Below are 22,250 nucleotides of genomic sequence, written 5' to 3' on the forward strand. Positions count from 1 at the left end.
GCATTTACAAAACCCAAAATGATGTGAGATTATTAGTAGTGAGGGTTGTAACTCCCTAAACCGGTCCCCAGTGCTCTATACTCCACCACACATTGTATGTGCCACTTAGTCCTTATGCTCCAACTTCCAAGCCTTCTGTCCCATATCCTCCACAGATGAGCATGTGATAGCACTGATTCCAAGAGTGCAAAGAACAAGCCCGGAAGACCTGGGAGATACAAGATCCTTCTACATGAAGGAGGAGATTACTGCACTTCAGCTAAACCACAGTTATCATGTGTTGATTTACCCGTGTACATTTATTCTCCTATTAAATTACACCAGTGTGGCAGTCCAGGCAACATTAGGATAGCTACAGTCCATTTAGTCCAGTATCTTACACCTAAAAAATGGCCAGAAACAGGCCTTTCTTGTGATTTGTGATAGACCATTTATGTTTTGGTCAGTATAATAACCTATGGCAGTAAAAACTATATAGTAAAAATAGTAAAAATGGATTCTTTTTTTTTTTTTTTTTTTTACAAATCACTATCATATCCTTCTTCAAGTAATCTGTTTTCCCAAATGAAGACTCCTGATCTTTTTAGTTTCTGCTTTTCTAGGGCCAGGCCACTCCTCTGATTTACTACCCATATGTGCAAGCAGTAGCAAAAGTCAATCCAACTGAGAGGAATTTCAGCATGTGTGGTGGTATTATACATTTCATATTTTAGGTAGGCCTCAACAGACATATAAAGCAGTGGGATAGGATTTGAAGTAATCCTAATAGAAAGTTTTTTTTCAGAAGACAGTTTAAAAGATGAAAAGTGTGCCACACTGGTTTAAAGAACAAGATTCGGGCATAGGGGAAGTCTGGACAGAAAATTAAAAGCTCTATTTGTGCTTAGGCAGTTTGGGCAATGTAGCTGAGTTTGGGAGGCAACAAAATACTCTCTTACTTGAGTTAGATTGTTCTATTGCCAGCAAGTATGTAGTGGCAGAGATTGTTTTTGTTCTCCATTGAAAGTCGGTGAAATACAGAGTACTATTCATTTGTTGTTTAACTTCATATTCTTTGGCCTCTTTCATGTTTTCTCTCCTAAATGATCTTTCATCTGCAGTTTTGTCTTTTTTGTCATTCTTCTGTAGCCTTCACTTGAAATGCCTGTTCATTTGCTGCACAGAAAATCTCTCCTTTATTACACCTTATTTTTACGTTGACACATTTTGCAAAACCCTTTCTCCCATCGTCTGCTTCACCTTCAGTGGCTCTTCTTCATTCTAATAATCAATTTTTATTCTACATATTCAAGGTCAGTTGATGAGTTCTCTGAGTCTGGGATTTTAATCTCCTCCTGGGCCAAATTCTGTCGTCCTTCCTTATGTGGAACTTCCAGTTTCGGTGCAGGTTTCATCTATGGAAGGACTTAAAATTTGTTTGTATATATTTTATATCATGTCATGAATATGCATAATGGTGATGATGGAAATTAGGAAGCAATGAAAAGTTAACATTCTTTTAACCCGTCAAGATTATTTTTCTTAAAAAGATGCTATATTAAAAGAAAACTTAATAGGCAAGTCTCTGAGACAGTGCTGTTAACAGAGACTGACTAGAAAGAAATAGACTTCTTAAACATTCCCATATGTAAGTCTACTAGTTTCCAAACTTTGAAAAATGTGATTTTTAAATTTTCTCTGTAGAAGATAGGGTACTTTCTTCTTTCAGTAAGTTATCTTTCTTCTTATCAAAGGTCCTTTTTTGAATATGCAAAACAAGAACGAGAGTGTCTGAATTCCTATTAAGACACTGCAGAAGTCAGAAACTTGTAAAACTTCTAAATTATATCACTTTTTAGTGGAAAGAATAATTTTCTCTTTTCTTCTTTACATTATTGTCAAGATGGTGTTTGGTTGTTACTTACATGATCCTTTGGGTTCTTTCTTTCTTTGTTTATTTATTTTAATGTATGTCATTTATCTTAGTGGGTTAGAGTTCTTAAAGATCAAATAGAAGGCTGTAGTGCCTGCATTGTAGTGCTGTGGTTCTAACATGTGCTTAACGAAACTTTACAGGTTCCAGAAATAAATTAATAAGACAAGACACGAATGCAGAAATAATGTCAAACTTACTGAAAGCCAAACTATATACCACTTGATAATTAATGATACTGTTCAGAATATGTTTTCTGTTGGTCCTCCATTTTATTGTTAAAAATGTGTATTGCAAAAAATGAATCAACAATTACGAATGTAGAAATGATAGCCCTTTCAAGGCTTTTTTTTCTTCTGTTTAATGCTTTTACCTCTTTTGTACTATGATCAAGTCATTAGACTGTAAATCCAAAATTCAGCAAAAGGTATGTATTCAACAAAATGAGTATGCAGATGATAAATGTTTTTCAAAACGTCAGTCTATTCTGCAGAGGTAATACTTAGATAAAATGAAATCTTGAAATCTCACTGGAAGTATTACAAGTAAAACTTTCATTGCATCCTGATTAGGAGCTCAGTGGCATGGCAGGTAGCTCAACTCCTTTTTGTCTGTGAGGACTGTAAAATGTACTCAAGAAAACTTCATACTTCGTAGATTTAGTCCCTTATCTTAGAGGAAATCCACAAGCATGAGATTTATTTTAATCTTTCTTGATGGTAAGAAAAAGAAAAATGAAATTATTTCCTATTTTTTTCCAGATTTTAACAGACAACTCTCCCAATGAACAGGCCCTAAATAAAGTGTTTGATCTGTGTGTTGTATGTGGAGACAAGGCATCAGGTATTTAACTTTTTTTAAGGTAGTACAATTTTATAAAAGCAGTTTAAAATTCTTCTTAAGCTATGTAACACTTGGAATATGTATAGATATATATAATACACAAACAGGAAACATACGCTCTTTTTCATAGCAGAGAGTTACACTAAATATTACTCTAGGTTCTGTGGGCGGAACTTGTTTATTGCTGTTTTACATCAGAAATTGAATATGTTTCCTACCAGATAATTTTTGCCCTTCTTTCTTAGACTAACGCATTTTAATTTCGATTATGAAAATTGGCTGATAGAATAACTTAAGTGACTTGCTCTTAAGACTTTTTTCTTAAAAGAAGGTCATGCAGTGAACTATGTTATTGTCAAATTCTCTTAAAATAGATGAGAAAGCTGTTTGTTATTTAAAATATGAAATCAGTAGGCAAGGAAGACACTGTAGGTATCTGAAAAAAAACCCTGCTGACCTTAGGTTTATGTGGGACAGTTAGTTATTTGAAGAACCATGATTAAAACTGTACAAATGCAGTATAGTTCCAGTTAAAAATAAACTTAAGAACAGTATAGTTAGTTAGCTAAAATTAGACTAAGTAGGGAAATGATTGCTCCTTCAGAAGATTCTTGTGGTTTGTCTGATTGAAATCTGTGTGATGGATCTCCAATAACATCAAAATATGGGAATTGCAATTAAATACTCCTTTTTGAAAATGATAGAAATAGAGTGTATGAAAATGCAGGGCAGGGGAGGGAAGTAGTTAACATTAGGATTTCGTCATGAAAGGTAGTAGGTTGTAGAGCAAACTGCCTAGAAAATGAAATCACCTGACATTGCTACTGCAGCCAAATTTAGCGTAAGAATTATAGTTCCTAGAACTCTAAATATATGTCAGATTTCACCCACATCAAAGGAAATTTATGCCAAACAAACGTAAGGTGATCTAGTTGGTCTGCTCCAACCGGGAGGACAACTTTGGGTCCCCAGTGGAGGACTGGAGCATACCTTGAGAGGCTGGTGATCCCAGGTGCTGTTCATCCCGGCCTGCCCATGGGTACTGAGCCCTGGTAGTGAATGTGGGGACAGTGCCATATTTCCCTGTGCAGCTGTTGGTGCTGGGGAGCCTCCCATCTAGCAAGAAGTGGTGTGCCAGCTGCTTTGCAGACACCTCCAAACTGAAGTGCAAGAAGCTGCATCAAAGAGCAGGTGAAGAAGCAGCCCGAGTGCTTCGCTGGATTAAGTATTCATAAGCCCAGCTGCTATTAAAATGTTATACTTAGTGATACTTAATATGTACGATGCTCTGTAAATTTCACATTTGGTAGTGTGGTAACATGGTTGTGATAATGGACTCTAGAAAACCTAGAAATCAGAATTTCTAGAAATTTCAGGCAGACAAGATTGATGTATCTAAAAAGAGTTTGAGAAGAATGAGGAAAGAATCTAAAAATATATTTTCCCTTCAATTAGTTCATATTCGAGATTTATTTCTGTAATATGCCCTACTTAGTTCAAAGAGGAGCCTTGGTGTCTCTGCAATATGTATGTTGAGTGTTTGTCAGTGATCTTGGGTTTAATTATTTTTTCATCACAGGTTGGAATTGCCAAGTATAGCTTAATCAGAGGTAGTACTTTTTAGGAATATTTTTAATTTGTGCTATAGAAGAATCAAAACAATTTACTTCAGAAAAAATAATTAAACTTTTTTCTGTAGTACATCCAAGCAATTTTTATATGTTAGTATTAGAAGTTTCACAGAACAGATTTTTAAAAATCTGTTCTATTTTAGTTTAGTTCTCATTTAAGATTTTTACTGAAAGAACTAATGAAGTAGCATTATTCTGTTAGGAAAAAGAAAGGTGAAAGTAGAGCTTTGAAGCCATACGTACTGCTGACAAATGTGATATTTGCAGTTTCCGTGTTTCCATTAGATACAATGCATAGAATTTCTACAGCTGAATTTGTAATCAGCAATAACAGGATTTGACTCACTACAAGTCAATTATTATTATTATTTTTATTTTTATTTTAAATGTTGCTAAAGGATTTGTAACTTAAGAGTTTCTTCTGCGTTCTTGATAACCTGTTTTCTTAGCTTTTTTAACATCGCTGTCAACAGATTCAGCAAGAAATTAATAAGCTCTTGGTTAATTGCCTGTTTGAAAAATGTATCCTGTTGAAGTGCTGTAAACCAGAAATGTGTTTTGATTACATTTTTGTGTTGTTCTATAGCCACATGATATATTTTAAGATCTGTAACCTATGGGGAAAAATAAGAGTAAAGAAAAACTGTAAAGAAGAGGTATTACAGTGTAAAACTAATGTCATGATTTCTGTTGTTTTGTAAATAGGGCGTCACTATGGAGCGGTAACTTGTGAGGGATGTAAAGGATTCTTTAAAAGGAGTATACGCAAGAATTTGGTTTATTCATGTCGAGGAACAAAAGACTGTGTTATCAACAAACACCACCGGAATCGATGTCAGTACTGTAGGCTGCAGAGATGCATAGCATTTGGAATGAAACAAGATTGTAAGTCTGAATAAGTGTAAATCATTTTAGCTGGCAACTGTGTTAAAGTTTGTGCTACAAAATATATACTTTATAATATTACAGCAGATTGTTATCTCAGTTTTATATTTTTATATCATATCTTTTTCCTTCAAAGAATTACGCAAGTTTGGTGTGATCAGAAGTCTGAAATGCTTCAAGCATATTTATTGCTTGACAAACTTAATAAACCCATTGCATGAGGTAAAAGAGAATGACTTGTTGCTCCTCGGCTGCAAATGTCAAGCATGCCTGCATGTTTTTTTGCACATGCAATTTAATTTTTCTGTGTGTATTTTAAGTTACTGAACTTCTTAAATCCCTCTACCTTCTTGTCACTTTTGCCATAACTTGGGTTGCTGGCAAAGCTCTGCAGAGACAGTTATTCACAAGGCAGAGATCCATAGTGATCTAGAGTGCAGTTCTTACCAGTTCCTACAGATTTCAAGTTACTTTTTAGGTTTCCTTATATTGGACATAATGATACCTTAACACCACCGTAGTATCAGAATACTAAATATGCCAAAAGTAAAGCAATACAAGAATACTTCAGTGCAAATACTGCCACGCTGCTGCTATACTCATGGTATTAGTCCTGTGCTCTGCTCTGTGCTATCCGCCTGTATTTTGCTGACCCTTTTGAACCTCTGTGGACGTTGTCCACCTTACAGCCCCTCATCTGCCAGCAGAAGCCAGTAATGTTTTTCCAGCACAGGGGAAATGAATTCAGAAGGGGAGGAAAAGCTGAGGGCATGAAGTGTATCTCCCCGTTACACTCGAGTTCAGCTGGCAGGACTTTGTCCCTCCACAGAGTCCTCAAGCAGAACAAAATAGCTAGGGCTGGGGGTCAGAAGGCGCAAAAGGGAACTCTGGGTCCTGGGGGAAGACTGTGTGGAGGAGAGGATTGTTCTAGGACATGACGTCCTAGGTCTCGCCTAAGAATGGGGAGAGGAAAGAAAACTCAGTACTGTCTGGTGCTGTAGCTTCCTCAGTGTGGTTATTTGTCCCTTGAAGAAGTCTTGGCCCTTTTTCAGCAAACTCGGATCCAGCTAGGGAGTACAGGGTTAGCAAAGGAAGAGCAAGACTTTTGCCCACCCTTCCAAAGCACCATTCACGTATTACAGGGTAGGTTTAATGGCATTGTAAATACATGATGATACTGTGATGGTTGTTTTTGTGATAATTATCACTATAAAAATTGAAATAGTAACATAGTCTACTACTAACTTGAAAGTTTTAAATTTTTTTTTCTTTATACATTTTCCAAAACAGCATAACTGAAGAAAGTTGGTTTTTTTTTTGTCTTTGTTTTAAAAAATAATCAACATTCAGGGTTCTCCCTATAGGCTTAAACTATTTCTATGTGCAATACAATGCTAAAGAGGCTTTGCTAGTCAGTAGCCAGTGCTTATCAGGTTGGTGAATTGATGCATATTTTAAATTATGTACAGACCAGGTTTATAATTTTTCCAGGATCTTAATTCATTCTATAAAATTACTTGTACCATTTTAAAATTTGTAGAAGAAAAAATCCTTTTTAAAAAATAAATTGCCTCTTTGAAAATACCTTTTATTAATTAAATTTTGCAGTAACAACATTGTATTAGTTTATTAGTTTGTTATTTTTCCAGAAATTTGGTTTTCCTTTTACTGAGTTTACAGTTTGATTTTACAAGTTTTCCCTCAGCTTTATTCCTGAGAGCTGGAGAATTCACCATGGGGTATTATACTTTAAATTTCACTTTAATATTCTCTAGTTCATCCAAGACAAGGTGATGTTTCTATAGGCTAAAGCACAGATTCATTCCACCTAATTTCACTGAGCTATTCAAATTAAAAATTTGTTTGTTTTATTACATAATTGATTTTGGGTCAAGGTCTCACCCAGATCTTGAATGGTCTGAATTGGACTTTGCGAATGTCCCTTTCCCCCTCTATTTTATAAGCTCCTAACTTGGGAGGCTTCCTTAAGTGTACGAAGTCATGTGGTTCAATGACCTGCTGTCCTTTAAAAATGAACTGAGAGCGTGGCTAGTGAAATTGAGAGACAGAAGCAGTAAACCTCCCCTTAAAGACCCAAATTGAACATAAGGTATAAGGGGATTTCTGTCTTAACGGTAACTTGAAAAATTTTTCAGTTTGTGTATGTTTGATCTCAGACTTTGACTACTACATCATTTCATTAAGAACAAATCAAATGCGTTTGTTGTTTTTTACTCGAGATATTAGTTTACTGGTTATGTATATATTTTAAGTTATGATCTCTGTACATACTCAGAATTGTTATTAAAATTGAAGAGTAAGTAAAGAAAAAAAGGATTATTTCTTAGACTGTAATTTGTGATGTAACAATAGTTTCATACTGTTTTATTAGCTGTGCAGTGTGAGAGGAAACCTATTGAAGTGTCAAGAGAGAAGTCTTCAAACTGTGCAGCTTCTACAGAAAAGATCTACATTCGGAAAGATCTTCGCAGTCCATTAGCTGCAACTCCAACTTTTGTAACAGACAATGAAACAGCAAGGTATGTAAATTCTACTCCAAAAGCAGCTGTCTCTGTTTCTGGAAATCACCCCCAAATTAAAATGCGTGCTGTTTTGTGTCAGGTCGACAGGTCTGCTGGAATCAGGAATGTTTGTTAACATTCATCAGTCTGGGATAAAAAGCGAGCCTACTGTTTTGATGACTCCAGATAAGGTATGTGACGATATGACTGCTATGCTAAGTGCTGATTCATATACTTTTTGTTTGCTATAATGGTGTATGTAGGGATGGAAGGTTGTTCTGTTTTGTTGTACCTTTGTTTTAATAAATTCATGTTTAAAACATTCATTTACAATATTGCCCAGTGCTGTAGATGCCTTCTCTTCAAAAGAATGCTTCTAGCCCTGCGTAGTAAAAATGCTAAAAACTCTGCAAAGCAAATGCCTTCCTCCCCCATTTCTGGAGAGCCTTAAGGGCCACCTTATTTTACTTTGTGGTAATCCTGACACTTCGAGATTGCTTTTCTTCCAATACAGTGAGGTGTTTGTAAAACCTCACATGGCTATGGCATTGTCACAGTGCATTTCAAAAATACTGTTAGTTTTTCTTTTTTTTTCCCTTTATTGCTAATATTTTTTCAAAGCTAATAAGAGCTGTCTGAGCAACAGTTTTTGTTTCTGATATATTTCTGAGCTGGTTTTCATTTGTTTCCGTTTTGTTACACATACCAATCCACTAAATCGATGTGATAATGTCCCTACACATGCACAGTAGGAAGCTTCTGTATTTTTCTAGCTGATATTAAATTACCTCACACTGTTTATGTGCATTTTTCCTCACTCTGTCTGCAAAAGGCCCCATCAAATGTTGTTTCTTCCATTTCATTTTTCTGGCACTGTCTCTATGACTAAGTGAGTTAAATGACACGTAGCATGCTGGTTTTAGTAGCAGCTTACTTGCCTGTAAACGTGCATTTTCCGCATTATTTATTTATTTATTTATTGTGGAGTAGGGTGGGAAACATGGCTTAACTGCCTACTTGAAGTACTGGTCACTACTGAAACAGCTTGTTCCCTTGCAATTAAATAAAGTTATAACAAAAAGGCTGCAGCAGAGTTATTTTCCTGCTTGCTTGAAGGTGACTTTTTGTATGTTCCTCCTCTTCAAACATTCTCCTATTAGTATGATATTGTTTACATGAGGAGGGAAGGGAGGGAGGGAGGAAGGCAGGGAGGGAGGAAGGAAGGAAGGAGGGAAGGAGGGAAGGAAGGAAGGAAGATAAAAATGCAATCTAGTTCAGCCTTACAGTCCCAGTTACTGACCAGTGAGTGGATATGCTGAAACTTCTGCCTGCACTTGCTTGCCATCTGTAGCATTCTTTCTGAAAGAAATAGATAGCTATTACTTGTAAATGTCCAAATATTTCATATTTTAGAAGCAGTGCAGGGTCTAATTACTACATTATGATTACACATGTAATGAATACAATAATCTTCTTACAGGTCTATTCACAAGCTCAGTTCATTAGTGTGGAAGTTAGATTCTTATATTACAAGTTGTCTGCTGCCAATATGAAAGAATTAAAAGCTATAATATTCCCTTAGGTTGAAGCCTGTCAGGGAGATTTAAGTACACTGGCAAATGTGGTGACATCACTAGCAAACCTCGGTAAATCCAAAGACATGTCACAAAGCAGTACAGAGCTATCTATGATTGAGAGTTTAAGTAATGGAGATGCGTCATTATCTGAACTCCAGCAAGAAGAACAAGCTAGTAGTGATGTTACAAGGTAAGGCGCATTACACTTGAAAATATTATACTTTTCAAGAATGTCTCTGTTCATTCAGAGCATTAATTAAGTCATCACAATGTAAGTAATTTATCTGCATCTAAAATAATAGTAGTAAGAGCATGAGCTCATGTTGAAGATCAAGCTTGTAAGATTATTCTAAATTAAATCATAAGTTTGGTTTGAGAAATAAATACAGTTATTTGTTCTTGGAATTAATTTCAATGTAAATCAGCTGATTTCCATACTTTTTTGTTTGTCCTTAATAATGTGTGTTAGATCTTCTACTATATTCATAGTACTTTGTATCATCCTGGAAAACTGTTTCTTAACGATCACATACGTGTAAGTAGTTTAATGCCCATAGCTGCTAATTGCCTTAAAAGCTTGAAAAGCGTTTTCTTTCTAGATGGGAGAACTCAAAGAATGCTCACTGTCAGTACAAATGCATTCATTATATATCTTACGAACTTGTGTCCTGCACTGTTTTTAACTGAGCCATTTTGGTGAGCATACATGTGAGGTATTCTGTGTAGTACTTAGTTATTCCTTCAGTCAGAATCATGTTCTTCCTTGATTGTCATTCCATGCAGGCTTCTGACAATTGTCCCAGCAATATTTCTTTACACCCCATCTATATTATACATGTTGTTTTGAAAATGCATACGTAGAGTAAATCGATCAAGAAAAAAAGATTGGTATATAGTAAAGTAGTTTGTACTGACTCAAATACATGATTTCCCCTTTGCTCCACTCTACTACTCAGTATAATTGCAAGCAGAATGCATTTGTTCTGCTTCTTTCTTCATATGTACTACTTAGAAAGTCAGTGTGACCTTTGCTGTGTTCTCCTAGGTGAAGAACATGAAGTGTAAGGAGTGTTGTTGTATATGCTGATAAACATCAGTCAGTAATATGGCTGTTCAATAAGATGCAGTAATAAGGTTGCGTGATTACCTGTTACTTGTTTATTTCCTGGCACTTTCAGATGCTTGCTTTTGCCAACTTCAGTGTTTCTGTTCAGTTTTAAAATCCGTCTACAGAAATCCATCAAGTTCTCAGCCAGCGAGCTTGAAAGAGCTCTGACTCAGGTTAACGTGTACTCGTGTCTAGTAGGTCACCTAACAGATCCGCAGTAGGGAGTTTCAAAGAAAATATTCCTGTGAAAGGGAAGTTGTTACTCAAACAGAAACTAAAATTTCTGTTGAAATCTTTGATTTCCGTGTCAGACCCTGTGCCAGCTTGATCGTATAGACACAGGTGTTCACTGAAGAAAATGATTTTAAGGGGTTTCAATTAGCAGGTTTTATCTATCAGTGTTTTTCATGTATTTTATTATATTCCATTGCTTGCAGCTACAGAAGTTAAGCTTTCAATTTTGCTGACACAAGTTTAGCGTATAACTTTGTTGCTAGTATTCCGCTGCTTTTATATTGTAATGTTACATGCTTTGTCCTCTAATGGCTTCATTATCTATGTTCATATTTTACAGCTAATCAGGAGTCCTGTTATATATCTGTTAGTGGCTGAGCTCGACGAAAAGAGAACCAAAGTTGTTTCTAACAAAGGGTATCAATATGATGTATTTAATGTTGATAATACATTTTTTCTTACTTTGCGAGCTGGTTTTTGTAACTTCAAGGCAAGCTCTGGTCTGGATTCTCTTTTCCTTGGTGTTTTAACTTGCAACCATTGCTCATGTTGAGACACAATACATGAAAAGGACCTACAATGTAGAGCCATTAAGAAGCAAAACTTCTGCTTACTTTTGCAGGCTTTCTTCTGCAAATTTATGATATAGGAGGCAGAAGATTTATTTGAAAGCAGACATCCAAGAATAAGTTGGAAACAAAGTACCATGGGAGGACATGGTTAGCAGGGTACCTGCCCAACATTATGTAAAAAGGATGCTGTAACCTAAGCTAGAATAAAAACAGAGTTGTAGCAGAGGCATATAACGTTACCTGTTGGAGAAAGGGGAGATCTTGTTCCTGGGTTACATTTCTGTCCCTGCTACATGCAAGAGCTCTGAAAAGATCCTATTTTCCTAAGCAGCTGCCATTGAGCTACTGATTTTGCCTTATTATACCTAAGGCAACCAAGAGGGAGCCACACAGGACCTGAAACTCAGATTTGCTAGCAGAAGGACAATATAATTTCAGAGCTTGCCCATGAGTGCACTCTGTATCTGTTCGCTTTCCATATATTTGAGACAGAAAACTTCCCAGGTACATCTGTGTAGTCCACTTGTGCACTCCCCAGTCACCCTCCTGTGTACACAAAAAGGTGTGCAGGCTAGGTCCTGGGCTAGGATCAAAAACTGTTCTAGCTAATTTACCGTCTGAAGCCTAAGGCAGTGTCAGCAGCTAGTTTATTGTGTTGTTTCTTTTGGTTGTAAATGGTTATGTTGAACACAGTATGCACTTAGGGTGGTTTTTTTTAGTATATTAATATATGTAGGTAGCAAAGGAGTATGGAAGAAAAGGTAGGCAGAGTTCTACTTCAGACTTGGGCATTAAATCAGTAATTTTAGATATTGTGGCAGTAAACACGTCTGTACAAATTGAGAATCATGTCCACGAAATCATCTTCTGTAAAGTTTTCAGATCTCTGCGTGAGTTTTTCATGTGACTTTGTACAAATGATACTGCTCTCAGGATATGTCATCTGTCTGTAGGCAGTAATCAAGCCTGTATATTTGTGACTGTAGATGTATCAGTTTTGGTTCTCAGGTGTGTTCGTGCACACAATGGATGTGTTATCAAGCAGGAAAATAAAGAGTAATACATCTGTGCTCCTCCTGGCATCTCCCCAGTAATGTTAGTGCACATGCCTTGGTCTTCACAGGAGTCGCTGCCCCACCTCAAGGGATACTAAGGATGGTATTGAAAGCATGTGAGTGCTTTCTCTTACATATTTAGAAGCTGTCTTCTCAAATTAAGTTGAATAAACTAACCACAACTCATTGCTTATAGAAGCTTATTCCTTCTGTTTGTGCTTGTTAGCAGCAAAAATCTGTAAAATTTACACGTGCAGTAAGTTGTTTTAACAGCAGCCTGATGATCATGTGCTCAAAATGCTTATGCCAGCACTCTCAGTAAACATCACTAAAGAGATCTTGAAAGGCAAACTGTGATTCAGCAGCACAGTCAGTATGTCAAAACTGTGAATTTGTTGGCAACTAGTGCGAACAGGATCTGCTGCTAATTTTTTTGCTTCAGAGACACTGTAAGTTTGAGTTTTCAGGGATTTTGTTTTGTATAGTGGCAGGAAAAGCATGTTGATGACTTTTATTTTCCAAGTCTTTGTTTTTTTTTCTTTGGTTATTTGAAACAGACATCTGAATACAGGTTTCAGACATGTGCAGATTCCTCCTAAATTGAAATGGTCTCTTAAGATGATTTTTTTTTTTCGTTTTATATTTTCTTGATCATACAGGGCATTTGATACCCTTGCAAAAGCATTAAATCCAGGAGAGAGTGCAGCGTGCCAGAACTCTGACAGCGTTGAAGGCAGCGTCCAGCTGATCGGGGGAGAAACAAGCATGAATATCGTTGAAATAGAGGGCCCACTGCTCAGTGATGCCCATGTAGCATTCAGGGTACGTAATACTCTTTATTTTTGGCTGTTTATAAACATTTTAGTTTGGTGGTACAATGTAATTAATGATCTGATTACATTTTCTTTTGAATTTCTTTGAAGAGTAATTATTCAGGTATCAGCATTCATTTCCGATGAATGCACTGCTTTTGTTCACTGGTTAGCTGTTTGCTTGGGAAAATTAACAGCTCTCAGTTGTTTACTTGAACTGTTTGTTTTACTGTTTTTTACCTGAAAAATAGTAGGTGATCAGAGCAAAGGGATTTACATGGAAAACTTTAACAGCTAAGGGAACATATAGTTGCTTTTTTAGAGAGGCAAATATTTTCTGACTTCATTTCTCTTTTTATGAGCATGTAAAAATTACTCTTTTTTTTTTCATCATATTGTTATTCATGGACAAATCAAAAATTTTGCTCATCTTTTAGTTTGCATTAAATGTTGCCTCTCTGAACAACACAGTTTGGTTACTAAAATAAACATATCTCTAATGTAAATGTCAGTTTTGTTTTAAATTGTCTTAGCCAAACCATTTTATTACAAAATTTTGATACCTGACGATAAAACTAATACTCTATAATTAGGAATTTCGGGTCAATTCCCAATTTCTTTACATACACAGGTGAAAGTTACATATTTATCTATATGTAAGCGTAAGCAACATCATTCTAATTACAGTGGTACTTCTAAAACTTCTCTTCTTTACATAATGCCTCCAAAGTTGAGTTTTATTTGGGATTTTTCATCCCCAGGGTTCCCAGACATAAATCTTTATCTAAGCTAAGATTCAAAATTTTCATCATTTTTGTTGCTTTGCAGTCACTGTGGAATATACGCAGTGTGGCTAGTAAGCCAAAAAACAGTCATTCAATTTTATTTCAGGATTATCTCACGTTTATTTAAAAATAATGTTACTTTCTTCTCTTAAACCCTGGAAGTTATTTTTCATATTACGTTTTATATGGAGAAAGTAAAATAATTGACTTGCACTTATTTATTTTTTTATTTATTTTATTTTCTGGCAGCTCACCATGCCTTCTCCTATGCCTGAATATCTTAATGTTCACTATATCTGCGAGTCTGCTTCCAGGTTGCTGTTCTTGTCCATGCACTGGGCACGTTCCATTCCGTGTTTCCAAGCTTTAGGGTAAGTGTTCAATTACTCTATTTGCTCATGTTGTGAATACACACTTTTAAATTTATTATTTGTACAGTAGTCTTCAGGGACACTTAAAAATATAAACCAAGTTTATTAAAACTGTTCTACAAATCTTCAATATGAAGGCAGATATGCTGAATCAAAACTACTCACAGCTTCAGTTCAGTTCAAGTACTTGGTTGGGTTTCAAAGAAAAAAGGTAGTAGATTCATCACGATCAAATGCCTGCTCGCTGCCTCTTCTTGCATAAATTTTCAGTAAATAGGACTTGCTATCATTTTTGAATAGCTCCCTCCAAAACTTAAGATGCTTATCAGGCAGTTGCCAAAAAGAAGCCCCTTTCTGAAGCTTCAAATACTGCTATCTTTATAAGTGAGGTAGTAGTATTTTTGCCTTCAGTAAACTATGTGAAGAACATGCTTAGCTAGGTTCAGCAAGCTTTAGGATTAATTTGTCGAGTTGTAGAGGATTTTCCAAAAACAAATGCAGTAGCCAGAAAGTAATTTTTATTATTCTCTGTAAAGTTTGTGTAACATCCTGTTTTTCCAGCAAAATTCAGTGTATTGCTTAACATTCTCAAGCTAAATGTAGTAGTACATTGCTGATCATCATGAGAAAACAACTCAAAACGACACGGGGAAAAGTGATGTATGTTACTATCAGAAATCAAGATTGTGAAGACAAATCAAATAAATCAGCTGTGTTAAAATATGATACAAGTCTATCATCAGTGATACAAAAGGAGTGTAAAATCATGTTTGTTGCTCATCTAGTGTTTTTTTCTTGTAATTCAGTATCAGAATAGTAGTAGCAAAGAGAATTCCTGTTTATAGTGAGGGATTGTCTCCTTTCTTGTCACAAGCATTGATGATCTGTGTTTACTCAAATGTTTAAGCTGAATTACTCTACATTGTTTAAGACATTGCACTGTGTGTAATTCAAGCCTGTGTTTTGAAGAAGGAAAAATTAACATTTTGTAAAACTAAACAATAGCAAGGAGGGAAAAGTGGGTAAATGTGATATTTTAGTAGAAATTGTTGTCCTGCGGGATTTCAAAATACTTAGCAAATTAACATAGTGAACTGCGTCCTTGTACATTTTAAAAAGTTTTTTGCTACAGAGAGACAATGCAAAGTAGTGTTACAACAACAAATAGGAATTGTTTTCTTCAAATAAAATCTGCAAAAGACCTGCCTGTCCAGAAAGATTTAACAAGAAATGTGTATAGAAGATCTGCATTTTTTGAAATGTGTCACTTCCCAATATATTTGTCTGTTTGAATAAGAAAATGGAGGAGTAGACTTTCTGAAAGTTGTTAATACTCGCCTGTGCTAACATTTGCAGTCCCAGTCAAGATCATGGGCAACAGTGGAGGCTTATTTGATATTAATGAAGCTTTTTAAAGTTGAGGACATTACGTGCTGTATAATTTTAACTTTTAGAAGGGTGACTCATATATCATTTTTAAAATGAAAATAAATTCATGGTATTAGCAGTTGAGAGGAGTTGATGAGCCAGAGCAAAGCGCTAATTGTTTTGTAAAATAATTGTATCCAAGTGGTTCCCTCCCCAAGCACTGTTTTCCTTAGTCTCGGCAAGATAGTTGGCTTAGACATACTAATTTAGGTAATGATATCAAGATACTGCTTAGTTCATTTTCCTGCACAAGAATCTCTGTAGGCAAAAGGGATTCCTACTGAAATGTTAAGCAGGCTGGTTACAGCCACTTAGTTTTTTTGGGGCTACGTGTGATCAGCTAATTCTGGTATAAGTTTGATCATCCATAAAGTAATGGATTAGCTTTAATATGGAGAGCTTTAAATATGCTTTTCTTCTTTGAAAATCCTGTGGTTCTTTTTAACTTCCATGTGGTCATGTGGTTCTTTTAACTTTCCGTTATTTATATTTACTGGCTAAAACTGTGAACCATGGTACTTGAATTTGACTCCTCAGTAGTAGGATTTCCTTTTTATAAGGTACTGAGCTCTTGTTAAGCCCTACAAGTTAGAGATGCTTGGCATCACTGAAAGTTAGGTTACTAATATGGAAGGGCTGAATATTAATAGGCCTAATTTTAAGTTTCAGCATAAAAAAAATAATAAAAAAAAGACTTAGAAATTGCACCAAACTGTCAGATTTCAAGTTAAAAAAAATCAAATTAAAGACTTTTGAGTCTATTCTACAACCACAATACAGCAACAATGCAAACTTTTTTTTGCCCATGCATATAAATCTTACCTAAAAATGAGTGTGAATCCTAGGAAAACTAGCGTGATGGATATGATGGAATATACTTAGTTGTCATTTACTGTAACTTCAGCTTGCTTTTCTGGTAGAGATCTGTTGCCTTTTTGATCATTAAAACAAAAATGATTTCTTCACAAATGTCACTTTAAAATGTGTTTTAATGCTAGCATTTTAATTAATTTAGTGTTTTAATTTATTCTGGTACTGGCTGCAGTGATTGAATTAGATGGATGTTTTATGAAGTGTTCTTCAAATTAAAAAAATGTAAAGCCAAGTGGCTGGTTTTATTAAGTGAAATTAATGTACTTTTTTTTTAATAGACAGGATAACAGCATATCATTAGTAAAAGCCTGCTGGAACGAACTTTTTACGCTTGGTCTTGCACAATGTTCACAAGTTATGAACGTGGCAACTATGTTAACTGCATTTGTTAATCACCTTCATAGCAGTTTACAGCAAGGTAAGGTGAATATTGTGCACGTTTGCATACTTGGGGAATTACATCATGGTTTTTAAGTTTTGAATTGAGCAGAAGTTTATTTACTCATCTGTCAATTGTTAATGAAAATTTACTGTTCATAAAATTGAACAATTGGTATTGACACAAAATAATACTAGAAAATACAGTTCTCAAGATGGAAATTTCTGGCAATTTTTCCAAAGTCATCTGTCAACTATGCTAATGCTTCCTTTCCCCCAAATTAAAAAAACAAACAAACTATATATATATATATTTGCCCATCTTTGTAATGTAGGTTAGCTTTTACTGTTTGTTTTGGTTTTTAATCATGTTTGATATCTGTGTGAACTCTAATAGTGTTCTGCTGTTCTGTTGGTGTACATCAGCTCAAAATAGGAATATTTCAGGCAGCCTCAACTTTAAGAACACAAGTGTACTGTGAATATGATTCCTCTCTATCAAGGGTGTAAAGAAGAACCCAACTGTCCTTGCTGTTCATAGCTGTGAAACAAAGCAGCTGAATGCCACCTTCGTGATGTACTTCCTGTACATAACTTGGCTTGTATATTAGTTTTAGACTCCATACAAGTCTTCCAAGCAGATTTACACTAAGTATGCCTCCTTCCTTTTTATCCTATGTCCTGCATCTTTTGCATGTTTTACATTAAATGAAGTTGGCCTTCTCTTTCATTTAGTCTACAGTGAAGGAAATGTTCTTGAGTGATATTCAAACTGAAGTAGGGGAGTCTTTTAGTTAAAATAAAAATAAAAATCTTTATCTGTTCATAGTCTAGCACATTTTTTAAGTTAGATGTACATACAAAAATGTTAGCATTTTCAGGTATAACTAGATTTAGGATTATTTGCTGTTACTCTCTTTAATGCTATGCAAAAAGAGATCGGTAAACCATAGAAAAATAACTCTCTAAATTATAAGTTTTTCCTCTCCTTTTATGATGAAGAGATTAAAGAGTTCATTCTTAGGGGTTTTCAGGTTTAAAAAAATATCCAAAAGATCCTGCTTTAAATAAACAATAGTTTGTAATAAAAACAAATTGATTAAACCACTAAACATAACGGATCAGCTAAATATGAACAAATTGTGAATATCTTTAGGAAGGATGCAAATGGAATTTGGGGACTTCCGTCAGTCTGCATAATTTATAAGCGTGTTCACCAAAAACTTTAATAATTAATGATGGTTTTACCTTTACTACAAATGTATATTCTTATTAATTTGGGAATTCAGTTTGAATGTACAAATCAGAAATTTATATCCAATGTCTTCCAGTTACTGAAGGGGGGGGAACAGCTCTGCACCAACATTCCCAGGAAAGGTGTATAGTGTACCTTCTTTTTCAGCAGTGGCATGGTCCTTGACTGACTAAAGTAATCCATCAATGAATATAAATACTGCACCTGACTCTTAGATGTACAGTGTAGATCTGCAATAGCAATGTTGCCTTTAGTTATAAATAGTCTTTCCTTGATTTAGTCCACCTCTGGTTATTGGAAACTTCAGTGACAGAAACTGTTGGCGTAAAGATTATTTAGACCTAGTATGTAAGTTTATAGATGGCATAGATTCCCCACTGTTTGATCTAATACAAATGATTAATGTTTTTAAAAATCCAGTGTGACTACATTTTTGCACGTGTGTTGACATTGGGGTTTTTGTATTTTATGTATGTGTCAACTCAGATAAGCTGCCAACAGACAGAGGAAAACTAGTAATGGAGCATATCTTCAAATTGCAAGAGTTCTGTAACAGTATGGTTAAGCTTTGCCTGGATGGATATGAATATGCATATTTGAAAGCAATCGTACTCTTCAGTCCTGGTATGTAATTATTCTTAATGTAAACATTCTTTTTCTACAACTATAGAGACTTAAGGTGTTAAAAGTCAGTTTAAAAATTCATAGAATCATTTCAGTTGGAAAAGACCTCTAAGATCATCAACCTTTAAAAGAATTTTCTGGTTTTTCCACAGGGGTATATTTTAGGTAAGCTATGGCGGGGGGGTGGAATTAGATGATCTTTGAGGTCCCTTCCAACCCAGGCCATTCTATGATTCTGTGATTTTGCAAGTTTTAGGAAACAAATACTTCATAGTTTTTTATTTGCTTTTTCGTCTGATGCTATTATTTCTTTTCCACAAATGATATTTATGCATACAATATTCCAATAAATATCAGTGTATTGGAACAATGCTGTTCCATGCAACACAGAGAACAGAGGTATATCATAAGGAATGATGTAAACATTGCAAGTACTGCATTTATTTGAACTCTTCAGAATGTCCGGTTGTATTATAAACAATGAAGTAAAACACCAACGTAGAGGAAAAAAATAAAGAGGTAAAGCAGCATCCTTCATTAAAACTGTTGGAAAACTTGAAGTTGCTACAGCTATCAAATGATCATTTCAGCATGCTTACAAGTAGATAATCTGTATGGATTTTAAAGCATCTTATATGGAACAGATATAACAATACAGGGTGTCTTTCAGATCACCCAGGTCTAGAAAATGTGGTACAGATAGAGAAATTTCAAGAAAAGGCTTACATGGAGTTCCAAGACTATGTAACAAAAGCATATCCAGATGATACTTACAGGTATGTAAACTTACATGTTTACTTGATTGATTCTCTTTTCAGAGCACCAACAATATTGATATGTACAGTATTTCTTGTAATAAATATGTGCATTTTATTCTTCTTAAATGTAAAAAATTACTTTTAGAGCACTTAAAATATTATGTATATATTCATACATATTATGAATATAATGTATCTACTTATTCATTATTATTTTCCAAAAAGAAATATTGTAAATAAAATAAATGAAGTATTTTTATTTTTTTTCATTTTGAATTGCACCTATGTAGAGTATTTCATCATTTAGTCTAAGTCCAAACATTGTACAGTCCATGCACATAGACTTACATATTTGCATTTTTGTACTGTTGAAGGCATGACTAACTATATACTCCACTGATTTAAGTATCTAAGCCTATCATGAACTAGATATAGCAAATTTTGACCAGTATTGTTCCTAGTTAATTTTTTCTGTTCTCTTACTGCTACTTGAACAACACCGAATTGTGTGACCAAGTAACACTTTTTACCAAACTTACTTTCCAGACTGTCTAGACTCCTTCTCCGATTGCCTGCTCTTAGGCTGATGAGTGCTGCCATCACCGAGGAGCTGTTCTTTGCAGGACTAATTGGAAACGTTCAGATTGATAGCATCATCCCATATATCCTGCGAATGGAGACAGCGGACTATAACACTCAAATAATTGGTCATGCCGTATAAAAGTAGCAATCAAGGATTCTGCACCATGGCAGTCATGGTGATGTAAATGCATACCCTGTCTCCAAGAGATGGCAATAAGCCTTCACATGCACCTATCTAAAGAAGGCTAATATTCCTCCTTTCCAGTACACTTGGGAAATGTGGTGGAGTGTCTGAAGGAATATAGGATCGCTTCCTATTTTTCATCTGATCTTCAAGGAATTGTAAATTAACTTGATATCTGAAGAAAGTCAAGAATTGTCCATCCTATTTTTGTAGATAGATGAACTTGGAATATTTGTTTATGAAGTCCAGGCTTGTGAAGAAATTGAAGAAGCTTTGACTGAACTAAGGTATCTCAACTTAGTTTGATGTTTTAGGCAAATAAATTAACTTTCCTCTCTGAGCTGTGTTTTCAGTCTTTTGCTGCTAGTTCCTTCTCACTGAATAAATGGAAAATACATGATCAAACATTTTGAAAAGGCCAGTATTTCCATGGAAATGAGACCTTTATAACCAAACTTAGATTTTTGCTGTTGTTTTGAAGAAAAATTAATTTCTTGTTGAATGAAACAGTGGATGCCATTACAAGTGAAGGGAAGGTAGAGGAATTTCACATTTTAAAAATATTCTGCTGACATTTTGATGCAGTTGATCAAAAGTGAAGCTGCAAAGGGTCAGTACTGACTGCTGTGTAGATGCAAGGAATACTGTGCTGTGGTAGTATGTATTGGTAGATGTCAGCTGTTTTATACTATGAAAAACTACGAAGTATTTACTGCAGGTATTCAAAGAGCAGCCTCCTGCTTTTTCTGGTCTCACAAGTTCAAGCTTTTTCACGCTATCCCGCCCCCTTTCATACTCAGCACCCAAGGATGGAGGCATTTGAGATGCCTCTTAACTTTATTTCGGCCGTCGCTCTAAGAAACAAATTGTGTTTAGAGTTCTGTGCATGTGTTCGTGTCGTTATTCCTGCATAGGATTTGGAAATTAATTTTTGTTGTTAGCCTTTAGCTGTCTAGCTGCCTTTTTCCAACCAGTTTCATATGATTATTTTTAAAATTTGAATTAGACAAATTCAACTATAACATGCTCCCTGTAGGAGCCTGTCCTCTGCTGCTTTTCCTTTCCTTGTTAGAAATGGGTCTAGATACTTTATATGTGTTGACTGAATCATACTCCATGGCTCCATCTAAGGGTGGATTCAGATGCTTTTCTCTCTTGAGGCATGTGCCTCATTGTCAAGTAATGCTCTAACATACAGTTGCTCCTTCCTTTTGCTGCAGGAAGCTGTACATCCCTAGCACATTTAATAGCTGTTGCTTAAAATTAGAGAAGGATCCTAGTAAAAGTGATAGTCTACTGCTGACACTTGGGATTATCTAAATCTTGGATCAAGGCCCAGTTCTATTTACCCAGAACTTTTCTTTCTCTGGCAGCACTGGGTGAAGAAGAGCCTCACCCAATTGCTTAGCCAAAAGATCACCTTAAAGGGAGGCCTTTGCCCAGCCTGTACCAGCCGCTCCAAGACCACCCTAGCATTGAAGGACTACTAGATGAGGCTTTGGGTGAGTTCCGTGTTTTTTCTCAGCACCTGAGGATCTCAGCAATCCAAAAAGAATCAGAGAGCAGTCACTGACACTGAATTATTGTGATCTTTTTAATTCCACTAACTGATTTGTTTGGCTCTTCCTCTGCCCAAGCTCTATAATCAGAGGCTGTTCTACAGGCTCAGCCATGTACAGTACCACAGACCATAACACTTGGTGCTGAGGACCCCTGATGGGGTGGAACCATCTCCCCTGCTCGCACTTGGCACATGACAAATTCTTGGAGGACAGCCTTCAGTGCTGGAGCTGGCCATGGTGCCTGACCCTTCCCACGTTCCACCTTTCGAAAGGCGCAGGATTAGGCTCTGCTTTCGTGT

The 22,250-nt window shown here is 35.6% G+C and overlaps 1 protein-coding gene across 22 annotated transcripts in view; it reads left to right on the forward strand.

The window, feature by feature from the left end:
• The window catches only part of NR2C1 (nuclear receptor subfamily 2 group C member 1), a 51,427-nt gene extending 30,698 nt beyond the window's left edge, over positions 1 to 20,729 (forward strand). For 16 of the 22 annotated variants that reach the window (XM_035551605.2, XM_035551578.2, XM_035551579.2 and 13 more), the window contains 12 exons: positions 2,674 to 2,755; positions 5,092 to 5,271; positions 7,664 to 7,811; positions 7,894 to 7,984; positions 9,376 to 9,560; positions 12,408 to 12,455; positions 12,999 to 13,161; positions 14,186 to 14,307; positions 16,887 to 17,026; positions 18,728 to 18,865; positions 19,536 to 19,641; positions 20,170 to 20,729. In XM_035551605.2, coding sequence (XP_035407498.1) covers positions 2,674 to 2,755; positions 5,092 to 5,271; positions 7,664 to 7,811; positions 7,894 to 7,984; positions 9,376 to 9,560; positions 12,408 to 12,455; positions 12,999 to 13,161; positions 14,186 to 14,307; positions 16,887 to 17,026; positions 18,728 to 18,865; positions 19,536 to 19,641; positions 20,170 to 20,344 — 1,578 coding nt within the window. In that variant the 3' untranslated portion in view covers positions 20,345 to 20,729. The remainder of the gene's footprint in view (positions 1 to 2,673; positions 2,756 to 5,091; positions 5,272 to 7,663; positions 7,812 to 7,893; positions 7,985 to 9,375; positions 9,561 to 12,407; positions 12,456 to 12,998; positions 13,162 to 14,185; positions 14,308 to 16,886; positions 17,027 to 18,727; positions 18,866 to 19,535; positions 19,642 to 20,169) is intronic. The other 6 variants (XM_050709783.1, XM_035551594.2, XM_035551591.2 and 3 more) reach the window with 1 other exon arrangement.
• Positions 20,730 to 22,250: the final 1,521 nt, after the last annotated feature.

Source organism: Cygnus atratus, chromosome 1 (genome assembly GCF_013377495.2).
Source record: "Cygnus atratus isolate AKBS03 ecotype Queensland, Australia chromosome 1, CAtr_DNAZoo_HiC_assembly, whole genome shotgun sequence".
In the NCBI taxonomy this organism is placed as follows: domain Eukaryota; kingdom Metazoa; phylum Chordata; class Aves; order Anseriformes; family Anatidae; genus Cygnus; species Cygnus atratus.